The sequence below is a fragment of the Pseudochaenichthys georgianus genome, chromosome 9 (genome assembly GCF_902827115.2).
Source record: "Pseudochaenichthys georgianus chromosome 9, fPseGeo1.2, whole genome shotgun sequence".
NCBI lineage: Eukaryota > Metazoa > Chordata > Actinopteri > Perciformes > Channichthyidae > Pseudochaenichthys > Pseudochaenichthys georgianus.
The window spans coordinates 20,893,591-20,918,609 of NC_047511.1; the positions used below are offsets into that span (position 1 = coordinate 20,893,591).

At 42.3% G+C, this 25,019-nt stretch overlaps 1 protein-coding gene across 1 annotated transcript; it reads right to left on the reverse strand.

The window, feature by feature from the left end:
- Positions 1 to 11,182: 11,182 nt before the first annotated feature.
- On the reverse strand, positions 11,183 to 23,916 carry snx18a (sorting nexin 18a). Its single transcript, XM_034090341.2, has 2 exons — positions 22,024 to 23,916; positions 11,183 to 12,024 (listed from the first exon to the last, which is right to left on the reverse strand). The coding sequence occupies exons 1-2, from the start codon at positions 23,552 to 23,554 to the stop codon at positions 11,771 to 11,773; spliced, it is 1,785 nt and encodes a 594-aa protein (XP_033946232.1). The 5' UTR covers positions 23,555 to 23,916; the 3' UTR covers positions 11,183 to 11,770.
- Between the last annotated feature and the right edge of the window lie 1,103 nt (positions 23,917 to 25,019).

Consider the following 25,019-nt stretch of genomic DNA (forward strand, 5'->3'; position numbering starts at 1 on the left):
ACAAAGGCAGACTTGTCTTTGGAGTTTCCATTTCCCCAACCTGAATTCCAAACCTCAGTCCTAAACTGTCAGCCAACATTGTAATTTTGTGGCAAAAACAACTTTGTTTGAATTCTTGTATCATCACAAGCGTAGAAGTGAAATCCTGCCCACATGTCTGTTATACATGGGGAGATGCTTGTTTGTGTTTACAAATACTGATGATGTGAAAGACTGAGACCATCCAGAGACATCTTACACTCTATTTATTGGATGAAATCATTTGCAGAGATTCATGTCTTGCTTTGCACGCCATGTCAGATTGATTGTCTTTTATCATGGTGAAACACCACAGACTGTAAAGAAGGGAGGATAGAGGAATATGTGAAATAGATTACAAAACATTTAATGGACACATTTTCAATGTGTCCATTAAATGACTTACAGTTTATTCAGAGCTAGTGTTAAAACAATCCTAGTCACCAAAGTATAGCCCCAAAAAGAGGAATCTAGCACAGAGGAAATGCTAACATAATGGTATTTGAAGTTTCAAAATGTGGTCGCCTGGAAGGAACTGGTCACATGTCGGACATTCAGAAGTCCGGTCTTAAATTAGCATTACGCTAGATGTTTGCAGTTTTACACACTCGGCAGTAACCCTGGGCTTTTAATAGAGTAACAATTCAAGTGATACAACCACACACTGTGAGAGAAACCGAGAGTCAGAGAGAGATAATTAGTCGAGTTCTTGCCCCCAGATATTAGATCTCACAGTGATCATTAAGGGTGGGTAATTGTGGGGCAGAGGGCTACAGAACAATGGCACCATGCAAGACATGACAAGCAGAAACAAAGGAGTCTTGGCTCCAGATGCTTAATTGAATCACTTCGACCGCCACTTGTATTTCACAAAGACGGTTTTTCTCTCTCTCTCTCTCTCTCTCTCTCTCTCTCTCTCTCTCTCTCTCTCTCTCTCTCTCTCTCTCTCTCTCTCTCTCTCTCTCTCTCATTTTATAAACCATTGCAAGAAGTACAATGTCTGTGCATTTAAAGTATAGTAGTGTCATTTAGTTTATTCATAAAAGCCAATCAACTGCCTAAAATACTGCAAAAGGTTTCAGAATGTAGCGTGCTGGTGTTGAAAGCCACTGTGGTCGACTTTTTGGAGAAAACACTGTGGTGCAAATGATGAAGTAAAACAGAACGGCACGCTGCAATCTAGCTTTATTGTCTTCACAGAGTGCATCGGGCAGTGTTTTATCTGTTAATAAGTCTGTTTGTCTGTTGGGAAAAGGATTAGTGGCTTGACTCATGCAGAGGCAGCTGCTCTGCATATTACTGATCTAAAACAGATATATAAATCATCAAAGTAAAATGGAACCAGGAAAACCATATTTTATCATTTAATTGAAGAGTCTCTTGGGATTTAACAAGCGTGAAGAAGTGCTGAGGCATTTGTGCTGGCTCGATATCTTTCTCATCTGGTAACATTTTGGACAGTTTTTGGTAAATGGTAACAATTTACAGCATAACGTACACTGCGGATCTGTACTTCCATTTTCTTTCTTGGACTTTAAAGAACTGCCTTTCTGCTCACTTGAATACAAACCATATTAATTGTCTTTTTTTATTACCAACATTCAAGTCAAAGTCAAACAGTAAAATATTACACATGAATAGTCAACTTTATTGACAATCTTTCAGTTTGTGTGTTTCCCACAATCCCGAATACAAAAAATACAAATATATATTAAAATATGTATATCCTATATAGGCCTATACACAATCAACAGACACATTTATACAACATTGGCGCCGTTCTTCATTAACTTGATTTGTTGCAGTAAATTTGACTTTTTTTCCGACATTTTACTAATTTTGTGTTTTAGTTTGCAGCTTCTTGCCTCATTCTGAAGCCCCTAACTTTCCCTAACAAACAACACCTGGATCATAAAGACACGTCTGTGTAATCTAATATCTAACAGTATCTGGCACACTGACGCACAGTACCTACACACAGCTGTCCACTGATTTGGTAACTCTGTGTCAAAGGCACTCGATAGATTTATCTCCAGTGAGATATACGTCATGCATCACATGTTCTGCTCTGCAGGGAGCTTGTGAACAATAACCTGTACAGTACGAGGTGTGTGTTGTAACGTCAGAGAGGTCAGACCACAGGCAGCCTCTCTGTCAGCAGCATGTGACTGCAGTCTGTGGGTGAATGTGTTGTACTACATGTTGCATGAAAGAGGGTGACAAGGAAGTCAAAGGAACAGAGAAATGAGGACAATCCTTTGAAATGAATGATATATCGCTCATCTCAGCGGATAGTTTTGAGGTTAAAATGTGTGAACACAGACATGCTGTCCCTATATCTATGGTGTAATGCGAACATCAAGTTGAAAAGATATTTTGAAACATTTTAGTTATATTTAAAACTACAAAAAAGGACATCTAAAATTCAACTGGCATAAAATAACAAGCACTCAAAGTGGAGGGAAGTCTTTAATAGAAGTATCATTAATAATGAACATTATCAGGTCAAGTTTTGCATGACCTTGAGCATGTCTTCCCAGCACAGGTGACTCAATTTGTTATTCTGGTTTTCGAAATCAATTAAATATCTCTCAATTTTGATCACAAAACGAAAGAGATGTTTCCAGAAGGAATGTACATAGCCGGGTGAATGAGTGACAGACATGTTAGCTGTTCCATACCTCAATGAGAAAGTAGCTGTGAGCAGGATAAGCGGCCTCTTCCCTAGTTTTTCCTGCTTGTTTATTATAATTAGAGCTATAAATGAAACTCTCTGATGGGGCAGGGGGAGGCGAGAATGCACATTGGCCCACAAAGACAAAAAAAGTGTGTGTGCGTGCGTGCGTGTGTGCGTGTCTTGGAGAGCAGCCAGAGAGGTGGGGGTGGGTGGGGGTGCAGTCAGCGGTTTTTTCAGACTCCATGAATGAGGCCCAACCGGAGTGAGCTTCCTGTGTGAGGGCTATAAAAACAAAACCGGAGCTAAAGAATGCCGAGTGCTCCCACATTCCTGAACATTCTGCCAGGTACAGGACACACAGCAGGTCCTCCTCTCTTCCCTTCAACAAATAGAGACATACAACAATTCCCATGATGCATTTCCATACATTCAAAACAAGAAACATACTAATAACACTAGACTTAATGTTTAGAGCTCTGCTGTTGGTCCATAGAGGTTGTCATGTCCATTACGTCCCACATCAGCTACACTGAAACAACAAATAATAGATTCTGTTATTTTCCAAGAGGATAACACATTTTTTCCTGAATTGCACGGGGATCAAATATTAATCTCCATGCATACCTCCAGCCCATTAGATCAATATATCGTAAGTAGAGTTCATTCAGTCCACAGGGGGGTGTAAGAGGAAATAATTCAGTATAGAATGAGAAAGGTCCATCCTCTGGGGAGCATGAACATATTCACAAGGTGCCACAGCAATCTGTGTGTTAGAATTAGGCAATTATTATTTGAAAGAGGACTGTATAGGTAGATACTGGCAATAGTTTAAAGGTTATTGAGGTCACTAAAAACATAAGAATACAGATGTCATTGCAAATATGAACAATACTTTATAGGAAACATGTTGTTTGTCCTTTATCGAAAGAAAACCTTCTTAGCAGCTGCTAGCCTGCTACTATAACAAGGAAGTCATTGAGCAATTATATTAATCATTGAGACGAGCTGGAGCTGCCCACGAGTTTTGTATTGGCAAGCAATACAAAAGGGATTCGTAAATGTTTGTACTTTTATTCTGTAGTTTCCAGTTACACCAACAATGGGTATGTCAGGATGTTGATGTAATCATGTCTGTAACATTAAAACCAAAAGATGCCGTTTGTGTTCTTCTTCTGCTATTTCAAACCCTAGCCACCTACAAGAATGGTCATATGCTGTATTTTTTACATGAAGCCGTGTACTAATGAAGTATTAGACACAGCACATTTGATTTTAGCCTAAAATAATGTTTTATTAGAAGGGTGTAGCATGTCTGAGCCTTTTTCAGAACAAATGACCTCGCCCTTTGAGAATGGGCAGGGTGCTGTTATACTGAGCTCTGTGGATGATCTCATGTGAGCTGCCTACCAGGATTCAAGATTGAACAAAAACACGTGTATGTACCCAAGGGGCAGTTAGCTTATAGTTACAGTAGGGCTGATTAGATTCAGCCCCTAGTTTTGCTGATATAGGCTTAGTTTGTCGGGGGACATCTTACTTCTTCCTTCTCTCTGTCTATACCCGTGTACTCTCATGTTCCGATTAACCCAGCTTCCCCAAATGTCTTTCTTTTTGGTGTCTATATACGCCGGGATCCGGAGTCATGGATGATCCTGCGGTCCTGTGTCCTGGATCGCGAGCGCTGGATCTTGAGTCGTGGCTGTGGTCCTGGATCATAGGTCCTGGATGGATATCCTCGTGGATTCATCTTCCTATTACACACACATGCATTTCCAAACATTTGGACTACCTATGTTGCAAATGTATTATCTTTTCAATTTACACACGGCATCTATTGCACGTCTGTCCGTCCTGGGAGAGGGATCCCTCCTCCCTCCGCTCTCCCTGAGGTTTCTCCCATGTTCCCTTTAAACTGGGTTTTCTTTGGAACTTTTTCCTTGTACGATGTGAGGGTCTAAGGACAGAGGGTGTCGTATTGTCATACTGATATTCTGTACACACTGTGAAGACCACTGAGACAAATGTAACATTTGTGATATTGGGCAATATAAATAAACATTGATTGATTGATTTGCCTCACAGACAGAAGTCCAGACACATACATAATAAGCAACACAGCACAGGATCTATATCTCCACACTGTCACCATTAATTTCAGGAGAAATAAGTCTAAGCTTTTGAGACGACCCTCACTTGATAAAGGTGCTTAAGGTCGAGTCCACGAGGTTGGTCAAACTCAAGCGGGGGGGAACACAGCCACAACACGTGTCAAAACACCAGGAAACATTTGAAACAACAGCAGCGACTCCTGCAAGGTGCTCCGAACTCAAAGCCCACATGTGAGTCTGATCATGTTTTCTTGCAAAACCAATAAGTCTTTGAAATGTCACTGAGCATAGTCATATCTATCATAGAATAACTAAACTGAGAAAGAAACAATTATGAATAGGAATATTACAGAAATGACAATGAAATATCTCTGTATTCGACACGCTGACTGATATTCACTGACTTTAAAGTGGTGAGCATGCTCTGCAATGTTATGTGACCCCTTTGGAAGTGCTTGTTAGACTTAAGTACATTACACGGTAACCACACTACTGACACTTGTTCGTACTGCACCGACCACACTGCTTTTAAACGATACAAATGTTCGGTTTGTGAAACATTTCAGGAATGTTCCGTGCTAAGCTAAACAAAAGAAGAACAACATTGATACAATATTTGTCTAATAGGAACACGTTTAACCTAACACTGCCAGTCACCATGAAACAGATAACCACACGCAACAAACTTTCAACAGTTACACGAACACAGGTCTCCGTAACAGACCAGCATGACGATGGAATGTCCTGCACCATGCGGGGACACAGTGCCCATATAAGATTTAAAATGTCAAATGCAAACTGCTAGTTACAGCTGGTATTTTTTTGTTTTGTTTATTTATCTGTTTGTTAGCAGGATACTACTGGCCATATTGAAATGTAACACTAATTATGTTAACATTGTGAGATGGTTCCATTCTGGTAAACAGATTTTTAGCTCTAAATGTTGTAGAAACGTTTACAAGATTAAGAAAAGTTAGACTTTAATGGAAATTCACAGGGGAACCAATTAGAACAAGGCTTAGGAGGTGGCCAGGGGGACTTCAAACACACACACACACACACACACACACACACACACACACACACACACACACACACACACACACACACACACACACACACACACACACACACACACACACACACACACACACACACACACACACACACACACACACACACACACACACACACACACACACACACACACACTCTGTTTTATCATAAAGAAACATGAAGCTAGCTTTGTTGCTAGTGGTCTTACCAAACATCAAAGGCCTGTACGGTCCCTGCTGTAATAGAAGACAGATCCAGCCAGAGACCGCTCCAGTAGGAATATGCTGAGTCCAGGCAGACGCCTCGCATTCCAGAAGTTTGAACTCTGCAGGGGAAAAAAAGAAAGAAAAAAAGTGACAGAGCAGAAACAGCACTTGTGAGTGTGTCTGTGGTCGGCAATGCATGCATTTATCTGACTCAGCATCTACACTCAATTGACCTGCATGATATTCTATAGTACAAGCAATGTTAAAAAATAAAGAAATTAAGGGTTACAATGTATAGACAATAATTTCAGATTTGCTGCATGATACCCAACATCAAGAAACTAAGCCTGGAGCACTTTTCAAGATGTACACTTAAACTGATACATTTGTTTATTAATATTTGCACATTGTGACACTGGTTCAAAGTATTTCCAGTTGTCTGTACTTACCACCCTCATGTATATATTTAACACTTTAAGTTTGTGTTTGGATGATGAAAAGATGCAGCCCTCTCATTCATTTCAATGAAGCAAGCCCTGCAGAACAGTGTTTGCCAACACTTGAGTCGTCCGGCAAAAAGTTAAACATCGCTTACATTTTGCCAAACCATAATTAGGTGATTTATAGCCAATTGAATACATGCAAGTGGATGGTACTCACATTGTAACCTAAATGCTGTAATTCTACTAATATGGAAACATATGCTAAACCCCGAAGTGTGCATTTTCAACAAGCTAAAGTTGAAAGAAGTACAGTTGAAATGTACAACTCTGAATCTACATGTGACCAGCAAAGTGCAATGGGATACAGCAGCTGTTTCAACACACCTTATAAAAACATAATGTGCTGTGCTTCCATAGTAGCTGCTTGACTTGAAATGTGGCATTGCAATCTAAAACAACCCACTTCCTTTCAACAGAAATCCTGTGTTTGGTTTTACACTTCCCTATTCAATACAAGTAATTAGTAACTAATATGAAAAGAACACATATGAAGGATGAAATCTTGCCTCAGGGCATTTCCTGGCATTATAATGTGGCATTTGGAAGGCTTTTATCAGCTGAAGCAAAGAGAGGAAGTCAGGGTAAATAAGGTTAAGTGTGAAATGATGTCAGCAGAGTGCAAATGTTCTAAAGAGGGAGGTAATGTGCTGCGGGTGTGTTTGTTTCGGGATGTGGACACAGGTGGCAGGGTATGATCTAAAGATGACTGAAAGATAAGTAGATGTTTCACTTTTACAAACAGAAAGACCCTAAAAGGCCAGTTTAAGTTTGAGTTCTCACATCAGACCTGAGTGCTGCACAGCGAGCGTTCAGCAGGAATAAGGTGTAATCTACACAAGGATCTCGAGACACTGATTCAGACCTTATGAAGGTTACATGTGGCGTCAGTGCCGGCTCATTAGATGGGGAAACACCGTTCTCTCAACTGTTGTATACACTTACTTAACAGTAAATGTAGGCCTTGTAACTAATTCACCAGCATTTACACTGGTATGATTTAGCATGAAGTGAATATATCTGCACTACTTGTTGTTCGGAGTTTGATTTTGTATGGTTTTTGCACTTATTGTAAGTCGCTTTGGATAAAAGCTTTAGCTAAATGATATGTAATGTAAACATCTTGTGAAAATTCAAGTTGATTTCTTTTTTTTTTTAAACTGCTTTTGAGCTATGATAGAGGTGTACATATGTTGAGAGTCGTAGATGATCAGCTGGGAATGGGTTAATCTTAAATGTACCACACTTATAACAAGAGTACAGGATGTTTCAGGGTTACAATCTGTGAATTCCACTAAGCCACTTCAAGTCAAAAGTCTGGTTGGAGAAGTGATGACCACTTATTGTGGACATGTGTTACTTAAAGCTGAAATGGTATCACAGCTTCAAAAACAAACTCCCGGGAAAATCCCACTTGATCTCTTCTATCCTCGATGTTTTCAGCCTTTGGCAATGTAACGGTTTAATGCTTTGTTATCATGCTCCCCCTCTGCATTTGAAAGGTTAGTCTGGCGATGCTTTTGTGGTTTCAAACACTTGACGTTTGTGTTTGAAATGTGTTCAGCTGCTGACACTGCTCTGTCTCAAGAAAAATCCAAGTCTGAATCAGGAGCTGTTGCTTCCTGCATGCTAGACTGTGGTGAGTAAGAAGCCCCTGCTTTTCTTAGAATAACAGCCTGACAAAAAAAAAAAATGACCTCACTTAAAAAAAGTGCAGACTGCAGTGTTTTGTATGACGTTAAACGATACCAAATTAAGTCAAAATCACCATTGCTCTTATCTTATGCGGGTTTAATATTGATTGTTTTATAAAAGATCATTCTGAAGTGTGTATGGCAAACATTTATCAGTATTACTAATTCAGAACAGCCATGGCTTATAACTGGGAAGAATGTAAAAACAGGAGCACCCATTTCCCCGGGCGTTGGCAGTATTGACAGAAGGCCTGAGGGATGAGGTAACTACAGGCGGTGTGCATATTACTGAGTTTATGTAGAAAATGAAAACCAGAATATACATTACAATATAAAGGAAACAAAAAAGAGATGGTGAGAGTTTCCAAACGGACCTAGTTCCCACATGACAGGATATTATTAACCATGCTCTGGTGAAGCTCCACAGATGGCAATGTCGACCTGTTGGCCATCGCTAATCATTGTTTAAAAGACATGCGTGAGGATGGAACTTAGAGATTCAGAGAATTCTCCTTTAGCATCATTTCCATGGAATTTGGAACATTTATTCTTAGAGCCAAAAAGAGAAACTATGACGACTTTGGTGATCCCCTGATGTTTGGAGCACCACCAGCAGGTCAAAGTGTTCACTAATACAGCGAAACATCGGAAAACGTTTGATAGGTGGCATGACAAAACATCTATCGATAAGAAACCTCAGGGAATATGCAGCTCGCAACATTTTCTATCAATGTTTCGGAATTCAGATTTCAAGCAGTGGCAGCAGAGGGCAGAGCAGGGGTCTTGATGGATAATCTGCTGGTATTAACATTGAAACATATTTACAGAACTGGGAGGCAGCCTCTTAAGATCCAGAGGTGATATAAGCTGCGTCTCTTTGTTATCTTCTGCTCCACATCACATCTGTCCAATTGGAATCTCATCGGGCAAAAAACACCCTGCTGCAGAGTGGATTCTCCTCAAGTTGGTAAACAAGGCATCAGCATTGGAGATAACTGTTGACATGCAAATAAAACAAGATGTGGACGTGTTATTTTCCATAAGCAATGGTCTGCACTTTGGTTATCTTGTTGATAGGTGGTGGTGATGACAGCTAATGAGAAAAATATGTTCTGACCTTTTTCATTGTCTACGAGGTCACAGTCATTCGCTCCGGCACTTTTAACAGAGGCCAGATATCCCAGATGGCTGGCCGGGCTTTGCACAGTCAGCAGATCTGCGAGCGGAGCTTAGCATGAAACACTGACACGGCACACCAGTCCTCCAGGGATGCAGCAGAGGAAACCTGCAGGGCCACAGCACTTTCGTTGGGCTTCTGTCAGTATGAAGTGGGACAGTTGCTAGGTTACATGGGTTGACGGAACGATAGAAAGGCAAATTAACTTAACTTTTATTGTCTTTTTCCCTGAGTTGTTGTTGACTGTATTCAGAGTATTAGTCTAAATCTCACTCACAACTACAAAAGATCAGTTATTTGAAATACTGGACAAAACACAGGACCAACAAACGGCTTTCTGTGAAGGAGGAATTTATTTTGATAATCTCTTTAGGATGCAGCCAACACCATGAAGGTTAAAAACTGCAGATGATCCGTCTAAAAGTGTGTGTTTTAAAAAGCTGAGGAACCCGCTACCCTCCAACAGCCTCAGCACTACACCAAAAACAAACCCTGAAAAACAACATTTTGTCGACATAGAATCAGATATCCGACATGACAAGTGTCCATTGAACTCATCCCTTAAATACTGCGGTTTCTTGCTGTGTCCCGTGTGAGGCTTTGCCCCCGTGTGAGGCTGTGCCCCGTGTGAGGCTTTGCCCCCGTGTCAGGCTGTGCCCCCGTGTGAAGCTGTGTCCCCGTGTGAGGCTGTGCCCCGTGTGAGGCTGTGCCCCCGTGTGAAGCTGTGTCCCCGTGTGAGGCTGTGTCCCCGTGTGAGGCTGTGCCCCGTGTGAGGCTGTGCCCCCGTGTGAAGCTGTGCCCCCGTGTGAGGCTGTGCCCCCGTGTGAAGCTGTGTCCCCGTGTGAGGCTGTGTCCCCGTGTGAGGCTGTGTCCCGTGTGAGGCTGTGTCCCCGTGTGAAGCTGTGTCCCCGTGTGAGGCTGTGTCCCCGTGTGAAGCTGTGTCCCCGTGTGAGGCTGTGTCCCCGTGTGAGGCTGTGTCCCGTGTGAGGCTGTGTCCCCGTGTGAAGCTGTGTCCCCGTGTGAGGCTGTGCCCCGTGTGAAGCTGTGTCCCCGTGTGAGGCTGTGCCCCGTGTGAGGCTGTGCCCCCGTGTGAAGCTGTGTCCCCGTGTGAGGCTGTGCCCCGTGTGAGGCTGTGCCCCCGTGTGAGGCTTTGCCCCCGTGTCAGGCTGTGCCCCCGTGTGAAGCTGTGTCCCCGTGTGAGGCTGTGTCCCCGTGTGAGGCTGTGTCCCCGTGTGAGGCTGTGCCCCCGTGTGAGGCTGTGCCCCCGTGTCAGGCTGTGTCCCGTGTGAGGCTGTGTCCCGTGTGAGGCTGTGTCCCGTGTGAGGCTGTGTCCCGTGTGAGGCTGTGCCCCCGTGTCAGGCTGTGTCCCGTGTGAGGCTGTGCCCCCGTGTCAGGCTGTGTCCCGTGTGAGGCTGTGTCCCGTGTGAGGCTGTGCCCCCGTGTCAGGCTGTGTCCCGTGTGAGGCTGTGTCCCGTGTGAGGCTGTGTCCCGTGTGAGGCTGTGTCCCCGTGTGAGGCTGTGCCCCCGTGTGAGGCTGTGCCCCCGTGTGAGGCATGGGTTCCTTTAGTCAAAGCAGGTTCACCTCTCTCTGTTTTTGCTGCACTGTGAGAGTTGAAAATCACCCCAGGGTCCACTGTTGGGGGGCAAAAACCCCACAATCGAACATTACCGTCTCTCATAAAAGACACGGCCCTCTTTAAAGCACAGTGATCTTTTTGGTTTTCAAAGAATGGCAAAATGTGTAGCTTTGTAAAAACAAATAGAATATATTTCTACATATACAGTATATAAAGCTTGTTAAGAACTAGTGACAAAAATGACAGTGATGTAATCAGAAGGCACAGCGACACCGTAAACATTGTGTTCAGTTCGTCCAAGAATAGAGAGACACCAGGAAGGGCTGAGTGTTCCCAGAAGGCAAGGTGTCAGCCGCTCCTGCAGTGGCAGTCGCTCATCAACATGTGTGAAATGTTGCACTGTACGCAGCACCCGATACGAGCTTTCCTCTAACAACATACAGACCATTGTTGCACCATCACTATAATTGAATCGCCTTTAAACTATGACTGTCTATAACAAGATGGCCGTTCTTCGTTAAATGACAGTCTTCTTCTAACACAAGAACATCCAGGTGAGCTAAACTGTGGCCAACGCACACAGAACCCTGGGTTTTTGCTGAAATGTTTTTATTGGAGTGCATCATCTTGAATGTCCCTCCCTGCTGGGTGAACAGCCTTCACCAGTATGTGCTACTGGCGGCTGTTGGCTGGCTGAAGGAGCTGCCGAGTCATTGATCACCGAGGTCTAAAGTGACGGCCTGGAACCAGCGATCATTTACGCGTTGTCATATTTCTGCAGAGCCTCCTCCAGCTTGCCTGTGATTTTTTGGAAGAAGGCGATCTGCTGCTGCAGGTAATGCTGCATCTGGGCCTTGAAGTCGCGCACGCGGATCTGGTGGAAGTGCTGGATCTCCGCCAGCGTGGCGACGGAGATGATGTTGCAGCGGTTGTCGATGCCTTCTGCCTGCGCCCGGTCCATCTTGCCTTCCTCCACATGCTTCTGGCTCTCCTTCACCTTCGTCAGGGCTCCTGTTGGGGACAAGAGAGTAGACACACAAATCAAGGTTTATCTTTTTGTTCTGTGATCACTATTCTTATCATGTTTTTAGAAAAGAAAGCATGTTAAGCACTCTAATGTTTAAAAACAAAACATACAAACATTTGCCAGAAACACAATAGAAGACAATAGAGTACACAATAGGACATATAGATGTTTATATCAACAGTCCTTTATCGCACCATTAGCAAACAATTGTCTTTAGACATTTTTTAGACAAGTGTCATGAAAGGGGATGTTCGAAAACACCCACAACATTTATTTATAAAGGTGAAATCATCCACATACTATTTAAACCAGTGTGGGAAAACTGCCCACTAAGTAGACAACGATGTTCCTTAACAGACGAGTTGTATTACTAGTAATGTATTACATTTAACTCACCAAACAGTTATCTATAAAACTCTTTCACAGGAAGGTTCATTAATAATCTCATTATTATTTGCTATTAAAATGTAGGAACACAGCTTGACAGTACATCTATAACTTCAAGGATTCAGCCTTAAATAGTTTGTTCCAAACTTCCTGAGAACCAAGGTTATATCTGTGTCTAAAGTAAGAGAATTTGAGTGGGCCTTAAACATATCTATTACATGATGTCACAACCATTTAAGGGCATGTTGCTGGCAGTTAGTTGCCATGTCGGTGTGGTAAGAACTATCCATCGTCTAGTGATGAAACCATGGCAATGCGTTATTACCATGATGTATACAATGATCATGAACTGAGGGGTGCTGACTTTTTCTCCAAACAGCTTTGGCCTAAAAGTAGCACAACATCCTGTGTGTAGCTATCAATAGCATCACTAAAACCTCTTTCACAGGACTCTCGTCATAACTCGGATGGAATCATTAATAAAGTCAGAGACATCGCCATGAAGCATTTTCAATACAACCGGATACAAAAACAAAGTCCACTCTTTATGGAAGTTTAATTGTAATTTATACGCTTCATATTTTTTCCCCTCATTGTCATTTGGCGGTTATTGATGTCGGACATTGCTTTGATCAAAACAAGTCATTTTAACTCAATCATGACAGATGGCACCTCTGTTACGCATTCAACACAAAACTATACGTTGCAAACATGAATCTATAATCACACTCATACTGAGAGTCCCCCTCTGCGTTCTGCCTGTGTGAGCTGACGCTGTCGTCCCTGTGGCTGACTCTTGTGGCGTAAGAGAATGGAAACATGATGGTTCACCAACCTCACACTCACACATGTCAACCATCACGGCTTCACCCCTGCCTGCAGTTTTGCTTTCCGCAAAATAAGCCTTCAGCCATTCTGGCGCCTAAACTAGAAAATAGCAGACAGCTTTTCAGGCGGATGGTGTGATGGGAGCGGAAGGCAGGGTCAAACACCAGGAGCAGATGACCGCTGACTTATCAAACTCCTGACATTTTCTGACCGAGTAAAGGAAGAAATGTCATGAGCCGTAGAGTGTGAGCTGAAAAGAAACAGAAACTGACAGGTTAAGACCTTCTGTCGGATCGAGCTACTTTCAAATGTGTACATGCCACAGCTGGAGTGAAACAACCTCTCTGGGCTGTGACATGAATGCTAATGTGTGCTATGCATTTCTTAGTGTTTTTCGAAGAATTTGTAATTGTCAAACATGATTTTCTGATGTTTTACTCTATTTGTAGGTCAGAAAAATCAAATGCGAAATATCCCCCCCCCCCCCCCCTTTTTAAGTAAATATGCAGCCCTTGGGATATTTGAAGTAGAAATAGGTGGTGAAGCCAAAAGCCTCATTGGAAAATATGTACACAATTTCTGACGTTTTCTGACAGACCGACCAATGAATCAAGTAATGAGCTTCCAGATGAATGTTTCACATGAAACTTGATCGGAAACTTGGATGGTTTTGTCCCTTGATGATGTGCCAGAAACGTTTGTTTACTCAATAGTTGTGTACTGTGACGTAAATGGTGTAAACATTCAAGGCGTCATGAAGAAATGAAGTAAGACTAGTGTAACTCCATGCGTGGCTTAAACAGAGTGTCATCCCTGACATTATGGCGGAGTGTGTGAAGGTGACACATGTTCCCCTAAGGCACGCAGCAGTACTTCCTGTATTGGCCTATCGTGGGATATTCTTGTCATTATGTGAGCTTAGTCACCAGCAGTCGGATGGAAGTCTGATTCAGCCTGCTTGTTTCCTGAAATGTGAGACCACAGAAACCCTTCTGACCCAACCCTGCACTCGTTTGGCTTCCGTAAAGCTTTCAGAAATACCTTATGACTGCCTGCTCTTACTTCAACTCACAACTATTAACACGTATGGCTTTTCATTGGAGCAGCCAAATAAATATGTTGAGAAAATCTCCAAGAAAATGTTTCGCCTTCCCCTCCAATGTCTGCGCAGTTAGATGTTTGGCTGCAGATCCCTCAGCTGCAGCTTAATCCCAAATCTTGGAAATTCCTGTAATGCACAACAGAACCTGACGGAAAGAGAGGCAACGGGAGCAGAGACAGGAGGGAGGAAGAGAGAGAGACGCAGAACACACACAGCTGTCCAAAGACTTAAATGCCAGTCCCAGAGGTGTTTACATGTACCTTAAAGGTCTCTTGCTTCCTGTGTTTTAAAAGCTCACTAATGGACTAAAGAGGAATAATTGTTGCCATGGAGACTTTATGAGAAAGGCAGGAGTTCAGTCAAGACGATGTGTCAGCAGACTGTAACACACAGAGAGCCACATCCATTTCACAGCTGCCGCAAGTACGCTTTGCAGACCTGCTGCAGAAACACAAATACGATACTGTCGAGTAGATATGTGGAGGAATTCCATTATAGTTAATTAATCTTCTTGATGTGTTCTCAATAACTTGACTGTTTAGTCTATGAAATCTCATAAAAACAGTAGCATTGACATTTCCCAGAGACCAAGGTGAACTCTTCCTATTTCTTTTTGTTTAGTCCTTTAACCTGAAATACATAAATGTCCTATCATAAGTATGCAGAAGCATTACAGTGAGAGTTTATAATACAACACACCTATGTGTATGTCTTTGTAGTAAGTGTTACCTTCAGATAGATCATAAAACAAAACGTGAACTAGGGCTGCTCAATTAACCGTATTTTAATCGCAATTACGATTTTGGCTTGCAACGATTATGAAAACAACATAATGGAAATAAAACGATTTTTTTTTTCCATTTTTTTTTCAGTTGGATTATACTTAGAGTTCAGGGTAATCAACTGTTAAAAACATACTGTTCACATTTTTTTTTTCAATAAATGGATGTTTTCAAAGTAAATGGATAATCGTTTTTAATAATCGTGATATCAATTATTGACCCAAATAATCGAGATTATGATTTTTGCCATAATCGAGCAGCCCTAACGTGAACACATAGGATATTGACCCATGTTGTACTGCATCTGATGTATTGTTTCACAAACACCGCTTCTGCCATACTCTCTGTCGCATGGTACTGTAATGAGTGAATAAGAGGACGTCCATTTATGAGATACATGTTCCTGCTAGAGAAATCAATCCTGATGAGCGACTCTGAAAAAAACCTTGGATGTACAGAGGGAGGTGGCATGGAGCCTGCTGGTCTCACTGGAGGCTGCTCTCCAGCTCTTACGTAATCCCTGATTACACAACGCTCCTGCACGCCTGTGACCTGAACAACCAGCGGCAGTCCCCGTCTCATCGCTCCGCCACCTCGTGCATTTAAATAGCCTGGGTCAATATAAAGTGTTTGCACAGGAGTTTCAGCTGATAATGCTGACTCAGCAGGAAAACCTGACTTCTTTATAAATGGGTGCTTTCCCCAAACCCCCCTGGCATACTTTGATCCCTTCATGTGGGGATAAAACAGTGATGAGATCAGTCTAAGTATAACACTCCGTGACGTGCTCAATTGGTCAAATTAACAAGGCAAGGAGAAGACATAAATAAAGTAAAGATGGGGACAAAGTGGGTCAAGCAAAAAGCTCTTCACCCAATGACTTATTAACCTAATCTTATTTCATCACGGTAGGCTTAAGCTTACTCTCCTCTAGTACTGGAGTTGTGTTCTGTACGCAGTCTTTGCTTGATAGCAAACTGATTGAATTAGAGGGACAGACCATTGTAAGCTACATAGGGCTGTCCCGAATACCATTTTTCGGGCTCCGGATATTCGGTAGTAATCAGCAGCGAATATTCGAATATTCGGTGCGGAGAGATTTGTATTTTTTTTTTAATACATTTTTTTTTCACATTTTTTTTTTTCCCCAAAAGGTTTCATAACATGCTCCGAATCCGAGACACCTGACAACACGCTGTTAAGCAGAAGCGCAGAAAGAGCATACTATTACGATTTATATGTATTTATTGTCTCAGTACTCGCAAACATTAAAACTAAATGTGTCCTCTGCATTTAACCCAGCGCAGCACCCGGGGACCACATCTGGTTCCACATTCCGTCTATAACATTTTACAACCTGAACAGTCAAACAAAGATACAAAACACATATTTCAGCTGCCAGCTTCATGTTGCTGGCATTGTCGTGGACAACGGCTACTCGCTTATAATTCGGAATGGCAAAGGCGTCCGCCACTTCTCCAAGCTGTTCTGCAATGTTTACTCCCGTATGGTTTACTTCCATTACTTTGGTTTCCAAAACAAAGTTACAGAGTTTCCACTCCCGAGTTATGAAATGACAGGTGACAGCCATATACGCCTCCAAACGCACCGAGGTCCAAATGTCCGTTGTAAAATTTACGGCAGTTGAGTTTTCAATCTGAGTTACAATTTGGTCTCGGTGATCGCTGTACTTCAGAGACATGGCATCTAAAATACTGGAGCGTTTGGGGACAGTGTAGCCGGGCTCCATCTTCTTCATTAATTTTCTGAAGCCTTCGCCTTCGACTATGTAAATGGGTCTCATATCCATAGCGATGAAATCTACTATGGCATCTGTTATCTCTATCTTTCTTTTCTCCGTTATCGGTTTTTGGAACTGTAGGGTCTGCTGTATTTTTGAGGATGTTGATGGCTGGGATGCGTGGGGATGCACCTATGGACACAATTTATTATTAGGCTGAGCTACTCAACTTTATGCCAATAATTGCCTTAGCCCCAGATGTTCCCACATTACTCCTATTATTTTCACTATTCTGATAAAATTAAAAAACTAATATAAAAAAAACAATTCGGTTGCTTGCTTGCAACTATTTTCCAAGCAAAGTAAGTGCACGTTTTTATCATGTTTAACGTTACTGTTTAAACGGCGGATAAAGCAGATTCATCATGGCAACTTCACAACAGCTAAGCTAAGCTAGGCTACTACTTACAGCATCCAGGTGACTTTTCAGAGTTGTTGTGCCACCGTGGTAGGCCAGTTTCTTATCACATATTTGGCACACTGCCTTCTTTTTACCGTCATCCAATTTAAAATGGTCCCACACAGCTGAAGTATTCGGCATTTTATGGGTGAAACGAGGTGAAGAGAGGTGAAGCGTGCCGTTTGCGTTCGTGACTGTGAACAGTGAATGATTGTACATATTTCCGCATTTTAACAGTGCAATTCAAAAGTATAAATATAGTATAAGAATATGGCAATTCGCCTTTATTAATAGCATACATTTAGAAAAATATATAAAAAAATGGAAACAAAATTAGTTTATATATATATATTTTTTTTTTTTAAATAAAAAAACGAATATCCGAATAATGAAATTGAAACCCGAATAGTTGGCCAACGAACGAATATTCGAATAGTCGAATATTCGGGTACAGCCCTAAAGCTACAGTATGTGAATGTGATTAAGGACATCAATCAATCAATGCTCATCAATGTGTGCTCCTCCCTGGAAACCGTCTATTTCATTAGCCTGATGGATACTTGACTTGACATGAGTGTTTTTCTCAACTGAATAAATCATTGTTCACATAATTTGCCCTGGTCTAAAGTCAACTGAACATTTTTCCTTAAAGAAACGCTGCAGGCAAGATCAATATTATCTCATTGACTAAGCAAGCAGCATAACTGGCTGTATTTTAATATTCTCTTGACAAATAGACGATGTTAGCTGTGACAAAAAAGCATGAAAATAAATGTTACATCTCCATAAGCCGGTGGAACATTTTCAGACTGCATGTATACAGATAAGTTTTACCATTTCATTGACCCATTCCTCTAAAGCTTCAATAATGCTGAAGATATGATTTTGTAGGGTAGTTACTTAATTGAAGGATCTATACAAAAGATCCCAAAGCACCACTTCAAATCTTGTCTTTACCAGAGATGTGCTCATGCAGTTAAGAATGTAAAAATAAAAATGACCACTCGGCTAAAGAAGTTTAGTCCATTATGACCAAACAGACCGATTTGCCACAAACAGGGTGCAGCCCTATAAATAAGCATCTTCTCTTACAAAAACAAATAGTGTCTTTGGTAATCAGCCAGAGCCAACCCCTAACTTTGGACTGTAAACGGTGAGCATTTATAAAAACATTCTCCACCCTTCCTCTTTCTCAACAACCTGTAATACAACGAAACAGAAAAACCCTGTTCTTATCGGAAGGACACATTAGGACAAAAATAAAGTATACAAAACATAAAGGGCGGGAAACACAATTATTTTCTGAAAGCTACACCCGATATCGATATCATGAGCCAACATTGTCCCAGTCGAGCTCAACGCTAATGGTGTCCCTGAAGAGAGGACGATCAATACGGTGTGTTCAGTGTCCGTCTGTGGGACAGCTCACATTTCCATGGTTCTTTCCAAGGGGACAAATAAAAAGCTGCCTGGTGTCTGCGGTCCTAATGAGACAGATACAGTGAGCTAAAAATGGCATTGTTGATAAGACTAACAAGCCATGCTTTGATAGGTTTCTCCTAAAGAGAGCAGAAATGCAAAAGAGATACAATCTTAAATAGGGAATGATCTCACCGCGCGTATTAGCATCAACCTGCACTTCTAAAGCGGATTTGTCTTTCAGACTGACTTTAAATCTTGATTATTGCACACAAACAGCACCATACAGTAGAGTCCCAGCTGAGCTACTTGGCTCGCTGAGTCTGTGACCACTTCTGTTATGGAAAGTATACTCTGGACTGTGACCACCTAGCCTCACTCTCAAATGGAGACTGCAATAACCCGCACTTCATAAGAGAGGAAATGCACTTATGGGCGTTTCCTTCACACCTTTAGGCAAAGTAACACAAAAAGAAGACAGATGGGATAGTCGCACGCAGAGTGGAAGAAGGAAGTGTTTTAATAAATATATGAAAGACTAAAAGGGAAAAGGCAGACACATAACTCAGAACATGTCTCCAGGTGTATATTTAAGCTCCCATTGCTACAGTATTGTCTTCACACAATGATATGCCAATGGTATTCTTACCAATTACAGATATTTCACTGCAGTAATAACAGTTGTCAAGTGCTGGAAGATTAAACAAAACCTTTGAGGTGAGTAGACTTCAGAGCGTAGATGTCAAATACCTTCGCAAAGGTTCAACTCATGTGCATGCAACGCTCCCTGGGAACATGCAGGCAATGTGAGTAGCAGGCAGCCATTCAGCTGCCATGAAGGAGAGAACTTTTGAAATCCTTAATGAAACGCAGCCGCATTACCTGTTGCAATATATCACCGTCACGATGTGGCATAAATGTTTTAGCATCTTACAGATACTGATATAATATCGCAAGTAAAAGGCAGAACAGTGTGAGTGGTTACACAAAGACTCTGCTTGCTTTTAACCCATTTTGTGTTTAACTTTACTTCAAGGGCTGTCGCAAAATCAAATCACTACAAGACTGCTGTGGGCAAAAATAATAATCACAATGACAATATTTTTGCCATATCTATTAAAAAATGTAAATAAATCAAAAGGATTTAAACCCACTTGTGTGTGTTGCATTAGTGGAGGGAGATTAATCAAGAGGGTAAAGATACAGAAACAATTTTAAGAGGAACAGGAACATCATAGTATTATAAGATTAATGCCAGTATTTAGTTATTTAAAGGTATGTTGTCATCGATACCGGTATATCCCTCCACTTCCTCTATATATAAATACATTATGATTGCCTTCTTCTCTTCCCTGATGATTAAGGGGAAAAGGAATGTGTGCATCACAAAGAAGAAAACAAGCTCGATCGGTCTCATCATAAATACAGAAGCTAAACAGCCTCAGTGCACCAAAAACAAGATGAGATCAGAGTCTGGGTCTCGATGTGTTACAGGCAGCTCCTCCTTTCATCTGCGTGCCCTGGCTCTCCTGTCAGCTGCCATCTTTTCTCAACACTGCCCACAGCAACTTCTTCCATGAGTGATATCAAATAAGAGTTTCTTATCTGTGGTATTAGGCCGGGCTTATCACATCAGACTATCTGAATGGCTGTGTGGCCTTATTTGGGCGGTGTGGGGACGACGTGGCAAACCTGATTTAAGCTGACTGGGAAGTTTGTGTCCCAGACAGTGCAGACTAAACACAGTCTGTCCTGTTTCCCCAGTGGTGTCTATTGTGGACTGAATGGGCCCAGTGTTTGCAGGGGGACCCATGATGGACCAGGATGTCAAAAGGCAAGCATCCATGTATACCTGGTCAACGAAATACTGGAGGGGGGGTTCTGAATAGTGCATACAAAGACCATCTTCCCACCATGATCTGATATAAACATAAGTGATGGAGCGAGATGGATTAGTTCACATCATAGCACTAGTACTTGATTGGATTTGAAATGTAATACAGTTTGAAAAGAGACCTCCTATATAAATATTCAGAAAACAGGCAGCCAAATACAACCCAGGAGAAGCAGTTTGGATTGAGTTGCATGTTTGCTTCAGGTTATCATTTACGCAGGAAGCAATTGTGTCACATACACACATATGGTGAACAGCAGCGGTGCTTCCCTCTAAACACGAATGCTACAATGCTGAGCCTCTTGCATAACAGTGTTGCCTCTCATGAGTGACATTTTGCCTCACAATGAGAACAATCATTGGCTGGGGTCGTGTAGGAGGAGAGACTAGTGGAACATTGACACTCAGAATATATGGACAATCATTTATAAGGGATTATGCTGCAATTCCTTTTGGGTCAGCAGGCCAGGTAGGACGTTCTCCACCTCCAGAGCACTCGCATGAAACACTATGCATGTGACACAAGGTGGGACAAACAAAGCATGTCAACGGATTCCCAAATGCAAACATCGCCTATTTGTTTTGCAAAGTCACATAACCTGTAGGGAAGTATAACCTGACTGCTGTTGACAAGTCCAACAAACTACCTGAAACTAAATATGTGTTTATCTTTTAAGGGCCAGCAATACCTTTGTATTTACTTTATGACACCAGCAGTACCATGTGGTTTCCTGTCTACATTTATACATGGGGAATCTGGAATGGACTAAATCCCTGGGCTTGGAAAACATTTCATTGGATAAATAAGAAATGTCTCCTGTTGTTGTTTTAGGATTGGAATGATGTGTACCTTTGACATATTCCTCTGTAGTTTAGTTTACATTTAACAATTATTCTCAATATTCACTAATTGATTATACTGATTATAAATGTATAGTTTGTTCTAGAACATTTCACAAAAATGTAAAAGTGTCAATCCTAGATTCTTAAAGTCCAGTGTGATGTGTTTGAATGATTTGTGTTGCAAGTACAAAACCCAAACATACTCCGTTTAATATGATATCAAACTGAGAAAAGCCTTAATTGAGGGGTTGAAAACTGCATTTTCTGATTACTTACATTTTTGGAGATTATTTTTCAATCGACTACGACGAAACCATTAGATGACGAACGTTTTTCCCCCCCTAAATGTTCAATACTGCTTTAATAGTGTTGAAGAAGCAACAATACATTGAAATGTGATGATATAAATCAAAAGACATAAAAAAAAGAACATCTTTGGATGTTCGAGGCTCCTGTGAAAGCAACCAATGCAAAATGATACATCTGTGTGAGAAAGGAATGAAATGTGTATGACAGCGTGATTTTACCTTTCTGGACATGGATGATGTCTGGGTAGTTTGCCAGGTGTCCTTGGTAAAGAGCTAACAAATCCATGATGGGGTCGAGATCTTTGCTGGGCTGCTCGGCAAAATACTCTCCGATGGATTCGTACGCATCTCCAGTGAAGGAGATGGCCTGGTTGAGTCCCGAAGAGTAAGCCTGCTGGTCCATTTCAAAGGCTTGGCTGAGGACCTTGAATGACATCCCCACTTTCTGATACTCCTTCTTAAAGCCAGTGATCTGCTTGCGGGCAAACTCGTTGGCCGTGGCGTTGAGCTGAAAGGCGCTGTCGTCCATCCTTTTGGTGAAAGTCTTGAATCCGTCTATCTTGCTCTCGACCTCCTGGAAGTCAAGCGGAGCAGCAGGGGGGCTGATGGTGAGGAAAAAGTTGGCTCCAACCATCTCGTCCTTCTCAGCCTTCCTCTTCCCCAGCTTCCAGGCCTTCTCGTCTGTGCTGTTGCAGGTCAGGAAGTGCTGGAATACATCACACCTGGCCAGGACAGGGTGGCTGATCATGTGGTTCATCCACCATATGAGGCCTTTCCTCCTCTTGGAGATGAAGTCCTCCTCGAAGCGCCCCGTGGCCTGCTTCTCTGGGATGTGTGGCACTGAGATGACAGGAAACTTCTCCACCAGCCGAGCGTACAGCCAGTCAAAGTGCTTATACCTCCTGTTCACCTGGTTCTGTGTGTGGGTGGGGGTCAGCTTGTAGGACATGTAGCTCTTCATGCCCTTGAACTTAGTCTGTTTAGTTGGGTCGTCAATTGAACAAGCAAATGGGTACGGGTTCTCCTGCCACTCAGGGCCATACTGACCCATTATAACGCAGATTTTGTCCCCATCTTTCACAAAGCCTGCGGCCTCCCCAAGCACAAACGCCTCTCCTCCTGACTTCACAAAGGTGGAAAACCTGTTGAGGTTTCTACTGACTGTGGCAGAGCTCTTAGCTTGCTGTGCGTTACCTCTTGACATTGAGGATGTTGACACTCTATAAGTGGATACTCGATTACCTGCAAAGTCATGATACCCTCCACCAACAGTCCCAGGCTCATCTGCAACAGTGGAGCTGTCATCCCAGTCATCATCCCAGTCATCATCGCTGCCTTGGCTGGGCTGCTGGTAAGTGGGCTGCTGCTGCTGCTGCTGTGGTGGTGGTTGTGTGGGGGCTGAGAAAGAGGCGATACTAGGAGCAGACGGTGTTGTAAAGTTGTCAACTTTATTCTGAGGCTTGTAAGAGCCGTCGAAACCTTCGGGGGGGATGTTTGCATATCGCGAGTCAGGCTTAGCGTCCCCAGATGTGCTGCAGCTGTTGTTGTTGAGCGTGGAGGTGGTGTCGGTCCTTAGGATTTCCACGTAGGACGCAGGGAACAGACCCCTCTCCCCTTTGCTGTTCACCCCCTCAAACCAGCCGTCAATATCCTGCTCGCTGTACAAAGTGAGGATTTCGCTCTCCTTCACCGACACCTCCCCGGGGTTTTCAGAGCTGAAGTCGTATAGCACCCTGGCTTTTAGCGCCATGTTCACTAACAGCTGGAGGTTGAGACGGGCAGCGGGCTAACTTAAGGCTGGCTGGCCGGGCAGGAGGGAGGCGCAGCGGGCAGCCAGACTAGCTCAGTCAGCCTACCCGAAACTACTCTCCAAACTCCACGTACAAACTTCTCCTTCGTGAGAAAAAAGAATCTGTCTTAATTCCTCTCTGCGTGGTCCTTCCTCTCGGTCAGCACCGAGAGGAAATTGTGGTTATTTTTAAAATCAGAGGTTGCAGCGTGTGAAAGTGCAGCAAAGGTATTTTCCGCTCCAACAACATTCATGTGTGGGCTCCTCCAGTCTCCCTCCGCTCCGGCTCGGTCGCTTCTGCCTTCACGCTGCTCAGCAACCGCACGTCGACCAGGCTGAATAATCGAGGGCGGAGCTACAGGATGCGGCAATCCTACAGACAACACCAATCAACCGCCTGATGTGCTGCAATAAAGTACATCATCCAGACGAGAACGTCATGTCCCTCAAAAATAATGCATACTAACCTCACAAGCGTGTGAGAATGGGTTGTCAAATTCGTGAAGAGTTTATTTGAGGGCTGGGAGATAACAGTGGGAAAAGGTAATGTCTCAATTTGACGCTAATGCAAACAATTGCATACCATGATAAAAAAATACTGAGTTCATGGCTGTTAGACTACGTAAAAACAGTGCAGAAATTATAAACCCTGTAGTAAAACTAAGCAAGTAAAAGTATTAATACGCATTAGCGTCAACATATGCATTAACTAGCAAAGTAATATGTAAGCTCCCTCAAAATGGTGCCATATAGCCCTTAGCTAATTGAACAAATGTTCATATTCAACCCCTGGATGACACGTTTTTTTGGTGTAACCTAATACCTATCAAAAAATACTTATAATGTCTATTTAAATACTATTACCTCAATCATTTCGGAATTGAAATTCATTAATAAATAGCCTACTATTACTCTTACACATTTATCTGACACCACCTGTGTCACCTGTGTGAATACTTTTATAACGTTAAATATTCAAAAACTTGTTTTGTTTAGTTAAAACTCTTACTGACTAGTAGGTTTACAATTTCATATATATATTTTGTATCATTATTAGACACAATCTAACATTTTATTTAGAAGGTTTCCATACAATGCATGCATAGAAGCAAAGAAAGCAGCAACAAATCAAAACAAAAAACTACACATAATTTCCAGCAAATACGTAGGTTGCAGAAATCCACACTAACTTTGGAATACAAGTGCACATTTGGCTGCTAAAACCCCACATGTTTGCTATGAAAAAAAAGCTACAGAAGAAATGACCTCAAGAGTCCTCAGTGTTAGCTACTGCCTAGTTGGGAACCAGTTGCCCACTTTTATGGCTGAAATGTGTACTGAAGTATGGCAAAGCAGTCAGCTCTGATCTTTTGGGTTATCTTGTTTTCATATTGTATTCATCACCAACAGAGCGGCCGGACATAAC